Source organism: Chaetodon auriga, chromosome 4, assembly GCF_051107435.1.
Source record: "Chaetodon auriga isolate fChaAug3 chromosome 4, fChaAug3.hap1, whole genome shotgun sequence".
NCBI classification, from domain to species: domain Eukaryota; kingdom Metazoa; phylum Chordata; class Actinopteri; order Chaetodontiformes; family Chaetodontidae; genus Chaetodon; species Chaetodon auriga.
Genome location: NC_135077.1, coordinates 14,124,164 through 14,136,873, shown reverse-complemented (window position 1 = coordinate 14,136,873; position 12,710 = coordinate 14,124,164). Strand labels below are relative to the sequence as shown.

General features: G+C 43.1%; 1 protein-coding gene across 25 annotated transcripts in view; it reads right to left on the bottom strand.

The window, feature by feature from the left end:
- cacna1ab (calcium channel, voltage-dependent, P/Q type, alpha 1A subunit, b) overlaps window positions 1-12,710 on the bottom strand; it is a 119,234-nt gene that overhangs the window by 12,177 nt on the left and 94,347 nt on the right. For 13 of the 25 annotated variants that reach the window (XM_076729464.1, XM_076729470.1, XM_076729475.1 and 10 more), the window contains exons 39-43: window positions 10,172-10,277; window positions 9,679-9,786; window positions 6,845-6,948; window positions 3,184-3,305; window positions 1,974-2,109 (exon numbers count right to left, since the gene is read on the bottom strand). In XM_076729464.1, the coding sequence (XP_076585579.1) occupies window positions 1,974-2,109; window positions 3,184-3,305; window positions 6,845-6,948; window positions 9,679-9,786; window positions 10,172-10,277 (576 nt within the window). The remainder of the gene's footprint in view (window positions 1-1,973; window positions 2,110-3,183; window positions 3,306-6,844; window positions 6,949-9,678; window positions 9,787-10,171; window positions 10,278-12,710) is intronic. The other 12 variants (XM_076729468.1, XM_076729477.1, XM_076729482.1 and 9 more) reach the window with 3 other exon arrangements.

The window sequence follows — 12,710 nt, the reverse complement described above, 5'->3', positions numbered from 1 at the left end:
CTTGTCTTCCTTTCCAATTCTGTCTTCATTTATGCAACGTGGTGTTGCATAAACTTACTGTTGGACCCTTTGTTGAAACCTTTAGAAGAGGTGGGTATTGATCAGTTTTTAATCCCATAGCCTAATAATCAATTACTCAGGTTAATGAATAGTACTGCTCTGAATCTGACTTCTGTATGAACGCTCATTCTGGATCGTGGGACAAAACCACTGAGACTTTTCTGGCATAAACCCAAGGATCCAAATCTTGGGCAGGAAAATATCTCAAAAGCTCTTTCCAAAGAGTCCATGGCACAATTCCAAATCCAAACACATTTTAGTATATTAGTCATGGCATTGAAGAGAGAGATGAGGGGCTGGGGAGTAGGGACGTCCCAACAGACAAGTGAAAGTAAGGAGGCAGTGAGGAGGAGAAGGTGTACATCACAAAACCCAAACTCAAGAGGAGGTCGAAGAGCGACCAGGAAAAAAAAAAAATAAAAAATAAGAATAGGAAGATGAAGAATAAGAGAATACGGGAGATGTGAGCTTCGCGCAGGAAGATGAAGAAAGAGACAGATTTGCAAAAAGAGTTCAAAGGACAGAGAGGCTCTACAGTGTTGTACGCTGGAGTCAGAGCAGCAACATCCAGCATTCAGAGAGCAGAAAGATTTCAACTCTCAACTAATTTATGAGAGGCTGCTAAGAAAGGGGATGATTGAGTGGATTATACGACTAATAGCTTTTAATCTTTGCACAACAAGGACGCTCGAGCAGGGCGCTAAGATGGAGCTCTTCAATTCCTTTGCAGCTGTGTCAAATCACTTCATATCAGAGATAGCACTCTGGATTTATGTCTGGCAATGTCTCACATTTTTGTCATGAAAGACTTCAGTTAGAAACACCACGGATTCTGCTGAATCATCTTTAATCCCTGAAATGCCCATCCACCTTTTCAGGTTAGATATGAATCAGACAAGATCACTGGAGATAAAATACTTACCCAAAGCATTTAAGCCCTGACTTCAGAGAGCTCGGAGGTTTATGCTATTCAAAATTCTACTTAAGGATGGGGTGGCTGAAACTCACCAAAATCCAGTTGCTGATAAATAAATATTATGGCAAGCAGTGTCAATAAGTTCTGCAAGAATGAGAATTTAGACGAAACACTCGCAGTTGTAGATCATTCAACAGGTGATGATTTTTATTGTTTACTATTACATCAATGAATTTACATCAGCTTTTGTAACGGTGTCATAAGTGTGATGATTACAGACGTTTTCGATATAAGCATTGCAACAGCAAGAATCCTGAGGAATGTGTTTCACCGGCCGCTTTATGTTTACTAAAAATAAAACACCTGCTGAACACAAGACTTTATTGAGTAAATACTCAGCAATGTGAAAGTGCCTTAAACCTGCACTCTTTCTAGTGGCCAGCAGGGTGCGACTTCACTGGCTGCATAAACAAGTCGATTGTATGTAAGCTTGGCTATACTTGTCACTTGATTTGTTAACCCAGTAAAGAGTTTATGATCTCAATCACTAGTTTAAAGTCTTCTTTCTAAATTATTGACCCTCTCACAATGTGTTTTCAGTTCATGAAAGTTAATTATAAACGTCACCTACAAACGTCTTTTTCAGTGTTCGGTTGTACTAAAAGACGCTCTAAGGAGTCGGCTGTTCATTTTCTCCAGTAAGTGCATTTTGTTTTAAGTCTTTTTTTCACTGGCCAAAATTAGCATCACAATTAATATCACAATTAATGCGAATTACAATCAAGCTAGCAAGTGCTACTTGAGAACTTTGCTCCACCCTCTCGTCCAAATATGGTCACGCATGGCTCAGATGGCAATGGCCAAATTGCCAAATTCCAAACAGTAGTCCACAAACCAATGAGTGACGTCACGGTGGCTACGTCCACCTCTTTCACACACCCTATGGCTTGAATCAATGTGCCGCTATGGTGACAACGTGTGCTTGCGCTTATCATACCTGCGGGTTGTGACGGTTGTCATGAAGATCTTCGGGGAAGGGTCTGTCGGGGCTCCAGTTACCCGTCCTTTGGAACATTTCCTGGGCTTTGGTTGTCACCCACGACTGGCTGTCAGTCATGCCACCCTCGGGAGGTCTGGCACCCACACATACACACAAGTTGGGCAATTAAAAAAACAGCTTTGACCTGAAGAAAACCACAGCTGTGGAGCAGTCATATGATATCTTTGACAAATCATGTAGCTGATTTAATGAAAAAACCTAAACACTGTTTCCTTGAGTATTGTTAAATCTATCTTATTTTCATATTTTACTAAAGCCTGCTAAATCTGTATGATTAGCAGAGCTCACAACGTAACACTTGGCCTTGAGGGTGGTGCCACAAGAAACATGTTGTAACCTCAATAAAAACAAAGGTTTATTCTTTGTAAAGCAGTCATTTCAGGACATCTGGAGCTTTCATCGGTCTCGCCTGCACTTTGTAACCCTGCTCAAAGCTAATGTTGGAATTCTAACAGGCTAACTTTAGCATTACGATTGCTAGCATACTACAGTATGTTACTACAGACCAAATGACCATTCCTTAAGCCAAAACACTCTCTATTTCTTATGACCCTATCGACTGAGACCACAGGATTTCAAGCAGTTCACACACATACATACTTTTTCACGCCCTCATACATGCACAAACACAGACAGGTACTTTGAAAAGTTTGCCAGTTCCCATCAATTTTACCCTGATAAACAGTACAAAATCCAATGCTCACACAAAAACTGAGGATAACAGAAAGGCAGACACACACTCTGACACACAAGGGAAAAGACACAATTAAAAAACATGGTCACAGAAAGCCAAAGCAAGAAAACAAATAGCCCTAAATACATCACACAGATGTACGTATTGTGGTGTACTGTATTGTCTGTACGCCATTTTACCTGCAGTTCACTCAAATTTTCACTCTGATGTGCACCACACAATCCCACTGCATACAAGAGCTAAAACAATCGATACTGTGTGACATTCTGCAACTGAGGTCTGGAGGTTGAGCTAGTGCAAATCAGACTTTAAGTAAACTGTAATTATTGTGTGTATGTACAGTGCATATACTATATCATGCATACATAGATAACTTTGGAACACGTATGTGTGGGCAGGTATTCATATCTCCTGCTGTCTCATGTATTTCAATGCACTCGTCTTGTCACTCACATGCTGTTGAGGTTGTCCGGCTGGGTGCTGGGGAGGCCGTTCAAGCCTTGGCCCCCCTGGCCATCCGTGCCCCCTCCTTCAGAGGGCGGCTCCATGCGCTGAAACATTAATGGCGTTCGATTCTGTGTGAGATACACGACATGGCCTGCAGGCTGGCATCAGGCACACTCAGGGGGCAGACACAGGACACAAACACAGGATGCACTCGCAGCATGCACCCACACGGGGGCGCCATCGGCAAGCACATGGCTGTGGGTATCCAAGGTAAAGTTCCCTGCCAGACTACTGATCTGGGATCTGCTAACCACAGTGAATGAAGTGTTTAAAGGAGCACTGTGGGGTTGAAGACTATTTGACTTTTTCCTTGACATCAGTTTGGGTTGATGTTCAGGGAGGAAAAGCTGATCGCAGATCTGTGTTAGAGGGAAACTTCTACCTTAGGCATTTGAGGCAAGATTGCTTTTAAGTCATAGGACTTGGACCAGATTACCAAATACATGAAACTTATCATCAAACAAGACATTTTACTCAAAAACAACCATTTGACAATCTGCGTGATCATTCATCTGCCAAGATTTTTTGAGTAATATGCCATTTTGTAGGATGTAGACGTCTGATCCTGAACCGGCAACTTCTGCTTCCATCAGGTCAGAGGCCAGACAGGTTTCCTCCCAGGGGATCCTGGGTAATGGAGTCCTCTCGGGAGTGGCTTAAAGGCGATAGTTCATGACTGCTACAGCCTGTGTCATGTCCCTCCACAGCCTGGAAGCTAAGGGCTGAATGCTAAATGAGTGCAGATGGATCTCGGCCTGTTCAGAAACAGATACACGTCCAAGCCTCCTCTGACACATCAGGCTGATCTGCTGGACAGGAAGCTCATCTGGCTACTGATAATGATAGTTTCACAAGTGAAACAGGTCTTTAGAAAGACTGGTTACTTGGCAGGTGAAGGTGGTAATAGAGGCTTTGCAGTCGCTTCCTGAATCTGTAATAACAAATGTATCTATTGTTGTCATGGAGGTGCAGATATCTGCTAAGCAATGATCTGATCTGGAAGATTTATTTCCAAATGTGGATTTATGTGACACTAAACATGTTGTAGCTTCAGAAGAGTTGGCTTACACTGGAATTACACTTCTGCAAAGATGCATTTACATGTCTCAGCAGATCTGTGCAAGGCAGCTGCATTTTGCTGTCTTGTGCTCCAAAGAAGATGACCCCTGATCCAACTTCCTGCTGGGAAATTACATCCCAAAAGTATAAAAGAGAGGCACGCAAAAAAAACTCACGTACTGTCGTCCTCCAATATGGCTGCCATAGGGTACATTACGTCAACTGAAAGCCCTCTATTTCCTCTCTTCAACATGTGACACAAAGGATCAGACAGAGAAGCAGAGCATTAAACTGCTGCCTTTTAGAGCCTGACGGTTTGTCTAATCCTGTCCAGTCATCATCTTCTGTGCCATGGAGGCAAATGGCTAAAGTTCGTCTCTGGACGGTCTTGTTTGACACTGGCTAGTTCCAGTGATGCATCCTGAGAAAATTCAAGGTACAAACATTTAGATGGATTATGATGAAAACATGAACACCAAACACCTAACACAGACACAGGCTTCAATGGAGTACGTTTCAGCAGTGGCATATGTATCAATGAATGGTTCCAGGATAGACTGATTACATACGGAGCCACCGGTCACAGGAACCTCCACTCAACATCCCACCCACCACCACAGCAGACAGACAGGCAAACAGACACCTTCATGAACACGCAGACTGGAGATAATGGGTCTTGGTTAGAGTAACTTGGTGACAATCGACGTGGATTGACCAAACAGTGAGACCTTGATAAGCCAAGGTCTCATCTCTTCCTGGAGGGATAAAGGGAGCGCATCAGAAGGACAGAGACATGGAGGACAGGAACGAGGAATTACAGACAACAGACTGAAGAAATAGGAGAATGACAGACAGCAAACAAAGAGGAAAATCTGAGAACCATAAACAAACAATAGAAGGACAACTGAGACGGGATGAGGCACGAGCAATGCACAGGAGGAGGAAGAGGGATGGAGGAGGAGACAGACAAGCACAAGAAATGAAGAGTTAAAGAAAAAATCCAACCTCTGCTTCTCTTTCCTAATGCATCTACTGCAATTCTGTGATACTGTAACATTTAGTACCTTTTATTAACATATATAGATGTGTTGGTTACAATTATTATTTCATTATTACTTTCAATTAGCTAATTAATCTATGCACACAGGGCTGTGTCTATGTGCTTTACTCAACATGCAACATGATATTGCCGCATTGTATTTTGATCAGTTGAGGGTCCTTTTGGAGGGAGAAAACTAGATATGTTTGTATTGTGTATTGTGAATTTCCCTTGGGGATGAATAAAGTATCTATCTATCTATCTATTGCATCATGGATTTTCCCCGTATGATGGCAGAAAGTTCCAGAAAGTTCCCCTTGATATTTGATTCTAAGAGGTAAGGTTTTAGATAGCCAAAAAAAATATATATATTCTGCTATAAAACTCCATTGAAGATGAACTGTAAATATCTCAGCATTTATAGCAGTGTTATGTTTTTCGATGGATTCTTCCTTTAAAATGATGAGGCATTAAAAAAACTGAGACCACAATGGAAGAGAGGAAGAATGAAGTGAGATACTGACAGACACAGACTGGTTAAAGGCCTTGTGTACTGCTGATGTTGAGAGAGCCTGTGTGGACCTGTCCATTTAGTCCAATGGGATGGCTGCATTCAGGAACATACCGACACATACTGCTGTTGCAGTCTGAAAGAGAAGAGACTAACATACTCTCCATTCACCAATGCACTCCTTTGCTCCTCAAAAGGGGAATCCCATCTCAGGAAATATGTTTCTGTAACTATAGACGAGGCTGGCCCCACTCCATGAGCAAATTTGGACTTTGTTGTATCATGTGAAATTTGGGATCAAGTGCTGAGGCAACTGGATGACTTTCTGGAGTGAACAGGAGGTATTACATGAGTGGAAAGATGTTTGGACAGGTCCACAGCATGGACTGAGATTACAGAGACAGCGGGAGCGAGTGCATCTCAAAGGCATTCATCGACAGGAGGGGAAGAGCACTGGCAGGGAACAAAAGGTAAGGCCATGTGGTATCATCATCATCATTGTTCACAACATTGCCAACAATAAAAACCATAGTTGTAAATTGTTAACCTTTACAATACCTAATCGATCTCACCACATTGTAACAGCCCATGGTGAAAAGACAAAGAAAACTTGAAGCAGCTGGAAAGGGGAAGGTTGCTAACGATCTAGATACCTCTGTTAGCAAGCATGGTGAGAGGAAAAAGGCTGGCCAAGGGAGCAACAAGGTGCTGGAAAAAGGACGCAGGTTTTCAGTTGCATGCTAATAAAGGGTTCAGCGCAGGCGGAGAGGGAGGTAGGGAGTTTGGAAGTATAGCTTAGATTTTTTTTTTATAGGATTTAAATGTATAAGACATGATTCTTATGCTTTTAAATCCATATTTGGCAGACAGGCAGAATTCAGTCCAAGGGCGAGTGGAAGTGGTATCAAAAAAGAGGGCCAAGGGGTAGAAGAGGAGAGAAAGGAAAAGGGAATGAAGGTCTTTCTGCATTGGGGGAATTTCTCTGGGATGGAGTCTACCTGTTCCTCTCGCAGGGCCTGCAGCTTTTTCGTCTTGCTCTGCCGGTAGTATTCCATGATCATCATGGCGGCGTAGATTTTGCCCACCGTCAAGTCTGTGGCTGCTGAAAAAATGACAAGTTACCCTGCAAGATTAGACCCGAGTGGGATGGGACCCTGAGCCGTGGGGGGAATGGGAGTGGGTGACAAGACACATTGAAACACAAACCACTGACAGAGAAATTCACAAGAACGTGCAGAGTACACCAGCAGGTGGGACAACTCTGCTTCATGCTCGGCTATGGAGGGACAGACCTGAGCTTCAAAATCAAGACTTTTAACAAAACGTTCAGTTCTCGATTTGACCGGCTCACGCATTTCCATCTTCAGTTAGCCAAGGTAAGTTCACTCACAACATTTGGTCAGTGGTCACCAGCAATTCTGAGCAAAAACTAAAGGTGTGAAAAACCAAAATAATTATTCAAATGTCATTATGACCCTGCCCTATTGGACTTCTAATGTTTTCCAATTGGTCTCATTATAAAATGCATACAAACACAGTTATTTTAGGCTTGTGTGCACCCTTGGAGTCACACATCTCATTCTCATTGGCTAATGCACTTTTGATCATATGGCTAATGCACATTAACGCCATTGATTATACTGTTTTTATCCTAATCTTGATATATAAAGCTGAGCTCTAACAATCTAAAAGGGTCAGGTAGCTAACAGTTTAATAAGTTTAATAAGCCAATGATATTATTCACACTGACATGTATAAGATGTCAAGAAAAGGAAAGGAAGGAAAGGGCCTGTTGGTTTGCTGACGATGTATTTCTGAGCACTCTAAGAGCAGCAAGCACGTTTGACTTATCTCCTAGATAACTGCCAAACTTGAGCACCGCGATAAGGCATTAAAGCAGAGCAGTATGAAGGGACAAATAACAGTTTGTATAATACTCACTGAAACAGGGACTAATATGCTCTTATATTATCATTGGTAACCACTGTGTAAACATGCCCAGTGAAGCCTCAACTGAAACAGAACTGAGCTCATCCGCTGGTGTCCAACAGACAAATACAATATTACAACACTGTACAATCATTAACACAACAAAGGCAAAAGTCTTTTCACAGGCAGATGCTGTACCTACACATTCTAACATTCTCTCATTACTTTGCTGTCAACTAACCGTATCAAACCTTAATGTTTCAGTTTCAGACATAATACTTAGACTGAGGACTAGGTAGCCACACCACTAAGAAACCCTGCGACACCTCAGTGAAATGATCCCGCGGAAAACAGGAGCTCAATTTTTTTCTAAAAACTCTGGATATGTATCCCCAGAGTTTGGATGGAAAACATTTAAAATCAGAAAAATACTGAGCTTTGTTTTGTGGAGCTAACTGTTTTACTGAATGAGTGGTGCCCTTTTCAAAGTGGCATAGCTACAAGTCGGATATTAATGTCTTATAAGATATGACCACACATATCTTATTTTCTTATTATATCACTGGGCATTAAGACATGACAGTGCATATCTTAAACCTTATAAGCTGCCATGCATTTAGCCAAACAACTTGCAGGTATGCTAAACATGCATCATTATACTAGTCTGTATTCATGTTAGCATTAAAATACCTTAAATAATCCTCTACACATATTTACCTGAAAACAGTTATTCATTGCAATCATTTCAATGAACTTTTTAGCCTAGATCTATTTAATGAGTTTATTTGCTGCTCAGTTCTTCCTGTAGTGAAAAGACTTCTATAGAGGATCTTCTATAGCAGGCACCCCCTGATACCAGGACTAACTGAATGGGTGGAAAGATCAGCAGTGCAGATGTGTGTGACTGTGTTCATTCTCATGTGTTCTACGTGTCTGTGTCCGCATGTGTCCTGGTGTGCCTACAGGACATGTATGGTACGGTGGGATGCATATCTGTAAACACAAATAATGTGGGGACAACTTGAGCCAATTGGTAACAAGACGCATCGTCCATCTAAACAAGAAAGCCACAATCTGACCATTAGTGGAATAATCTCTTTGTTTAGCAAGAATGCAGTATTGAATGCCTTAACCCTTCCAAATTTCCAGGTGGTGTAGGGACCAAGTTCCCAGTCACCACTGCAGAGCCCTGGCTTCAATACCTAGTAGTGGTACTGTCACAGTTACAGGTTGTCATTGGTTGGCAAACATTGAGGAGGTGGGTCTTTCGAAGACACCAGTGAGAAGAGACTGAGAGAAAGCAGGAGATTGGCATGTTGCTGTTAGCCTCATCCCTCAAGTATGCATGGTTGCCAACCATGTGGCCTGTGATGTTGGGCGGGGACGAGGGAAGCACCTGCAGGAAGCATGCTGAGCTTGCCGGGGTTCAGGTGGGCATGCACCCTTTCTTGTTGGTAACCAAGGCCATCAGCACATGTTGTGGCCTGTTAGTACCTTGTACGGCCTTAAGGCATTGTGGCAATTAATTTTCCTCCACCTAAATACAAATCATTTTACCCGTACAACCTGTGCCACATCAAACACAAATTGCTGTGTTGATTGGTGGACAGACAGTAAGGGGTCATGTCTTTGTTGCTACACTAGCGCATCTACTGTTTGCTTGGGGTATTGAGCAATGAGTTTCTGTGGACCATGAAGCTTGATACTCAGTTTTAATGAAATCCGGTAAGTAGTAATATGTATCGATGTATGTGTATATGTGTACAGTATGTGTGTTCTTGCTGTGGTGGCCTGATCAGGAGATGCGAAGCAGTGAATGAAACTGGCTGGTGGAAGCTGTCCTCTTGGTGAGTTGGTGATCGGACACACATATACCACTATGCTCACTTTTCCTGCAACTTACCCTTGTGCGGTGTAACCAGCAGGTCCAGTGTCTTCTGTGACAAGTTTGGCCAAATAGCCATCATCTCCTTTCTGAGCTCTGCGTCCATCTGGTGCTTGTCTGCACCGCCTGGGTGGCGCAGCGACCCAGAGTGCCCACACACATACACATCAAACATTTGAGCACACATGCATACACCATACATATGCAAACACCCCACAGGCATAAACACAAGGCAAAGAAGGTACAGACCCAAAGGTGGGCCAAAAAATGTATTTAGCCATTCACACGTGTACACATTCACCCAAAACAAGAAAGTAATTTGTTAGTGTCAGACTTGGTGGAGTTTTGTCGCATTTGCTACAATAATCTAGAGTTGCTGAAGAGAAACAGACAGAAATTGAGAGGTGAAAACATATATCATATTGTGATTTATGCAGGAATACCCAAGACTATCAGACAGGAAGGTAACTGAGATGAACAGTAAATGGATTAGAGTACTTTAGGGCCATACCCTTGGCAATCTTTATATCCAGTGCTGTCCGGATCAGAGCCATGAGGGTGGAGTTAAAATGCACCGTGTTGTCATCAGCAACCGGTAGATCCATACGCAGCAGCCTCTGTGGAGAGCCAGTCGGGATGAGAGCATGAGAAAGGTACGTGCCCTTGCTAAAGTGTGGTGTGCCTGAACCTCCAGGAAGGGGATGGGGTGGGGGGTTGGGGGCGGGGTTGAGAGAGCTCCATAGACAACAGCCAATTAGAGTTGGACTGAATTCGTCCAGGTTTCATTTAATGTCCTTTGAGATGGATTAGAGTTGAGGCAAGGATGACAAGGTGTCACTAAGTCTCTTTCAGATACGGATAGGATCAATGAAGTCAGTAAATTTCAAGTCGAGGCAAGTCCTCTGATAAATGTGTGTTATATTAAATGACTGTTGAGTGTCATGTGTTAAGTCTGCTGCACATTTTATTAGTGCATACATTTCCAATCCAAGAGCATTTGCTTTGGACAGAAATTTGATCAGGTAAGTCGCTGTGTCTCCTGTTTTTCCAATGATACTCTATGAGACAGCACAGCTATCCAATGAGGGCCATCTGCTGCTAAGCAACTGTGAGAGCCGAGAACCACAAGGAAGAACAATCGGAGCCTAAATGGCCTCCGACCCAACCTGTGCCCATGTTCCCTAAATGTGTGAATGCGATGGTGCATTTACACATCTCTGTTGTTACACACATATAGATATATATATATATAACAGTACACATACACCAACCCCCGCCCCCACCCAAAACCCACTCCAACCCCAACAACCCTTCCCACCCACTTACACACAATTATTTGCACAGACTGCAATTAAGAGCGCTTAATTGGAGTCCTTTGGAGACAAAATAGGTTGACTGGAGAACAATAACAGTATCACTGGAGTAATTCAGTATTTCAGGAGACTGCTGTTGTTTTTTACTTAACTAAGGCATCTTCTATAGAGCTCCCCCTACCTGAAAGGAGGTTCCCTGTCTTTACATGTCTATACCAGGTAAAACCAATGGAGAAACCTGCGGATAGAACGAAACAAGCTGGTCCAGCTGGGGCCGCTTGCCGTTCTTATCCAAACCAGTTGGCATCCATCGGATTTACCTACGAACATGAGCGTTGGGCACTAAAGATGGCAAGCACGGCAGTACGATGGCGGTGGGGTTGTGTACGTGCTCGTGTTCCTGAGTGTGTGCGAGTGTCGGGCATGCCCAAAGCCATGTGTGCGGCAGGCAAAGGGCATCGGCCAACATCCACAGCGCTCGGCAGGCAGCAGGCAGACAGGCAGGCTCAATGTCGCCCATAGCCATGCGACAGAGAGTGCGAGGATTGCATGCAACACCACACAACACCCCCCTAGAAAACTCTCACAAACTCGGACACGCAGCATGCAACATGCCTTAACTTCACTCCCATTATCTAAGCCCCAACTTTTCCCACCTACCACCCCTCCCCAACTTCCCTCAAAACCCACTTTCACAATACAAGCAGCCGTGCATCCGCGCAAAGAGAGTATCCTCAATCCAACTGGATTGATCCTACTGATTGACAGTACATTTCATAGCTTTATTTTCGCTCTGTACATTTTTATATAAATGGTTCCCTTAACCAAAGTCAAATTGGACAGCGATTTCATATCAAGTCAAGATCTCTCTCAATGCCAAACGGGTGCAGTGTCTTAAGGGGTTGTCAGAGTTAGAGAGGATTAGAGTTGTGGCATTCCCTGAAAGAAGAAAAAAAATAATAAAGAAGATCAAAAAGAGATGATTGACGTTTCTGTTTTGTTTTGGACCAACCAGACTTTATAGTGGTAGTACTGTAAGGTAAGGTGAGGGGAGGGGGGTCTATCAAAGGGGACACATGGTAGGGACAGCAGTTAGTGGAGTTAAACTAGGCGGCTCTAAGCTTGGTCATGAGATGTAGTTACAGATAAAAAGGGAAGGGCGAGAATGAGGAGGGAAAGGAGGATCGTGAAAACACTGAAAGAGTAAAAGAGGAATCAAGAGAACGTGGGTCAACTGGAATTAACAGAGAGAGGAACAGTGTGTTTGTGTTTGTGTGTGTGTGTGTGTGTGCATGTGTGTGTGTGTAGATAGCAAGGAAAGAGAAGAAAGAGGCTGAAAATTACAGAACAAGACAATAGATAAAGACGAGGACTAAAAACAACACTGACATAAGTTTCCTGAGAAGAGGTCAGTTCAGAACCAAGGTGTTGTAACGATACACATTTATCAAAACTACTTTTTTCCAGTAGGGGTGAGGCCTAGTGTCCACCAAAGGGGAGATCAAGAGCTTTGGATTACCAGTGATCAGTGTCAAAGTGGTTCAAGACGTCTAACCTTTGCCTCTCTGCTCTGACAAAAAACCAGGAGGACTGTCTGATCTCAAAATGTCCTTTATAATGGACCTTTTCCTGTGAAACTGTATCAATGAATACTGGAAGGCTTTGATGGCTGAAGTATGTGATGGGGACCACTGCCAGTACAGGTTGACATTCTGGAGAAAAAGAAGAAGAAAGGAC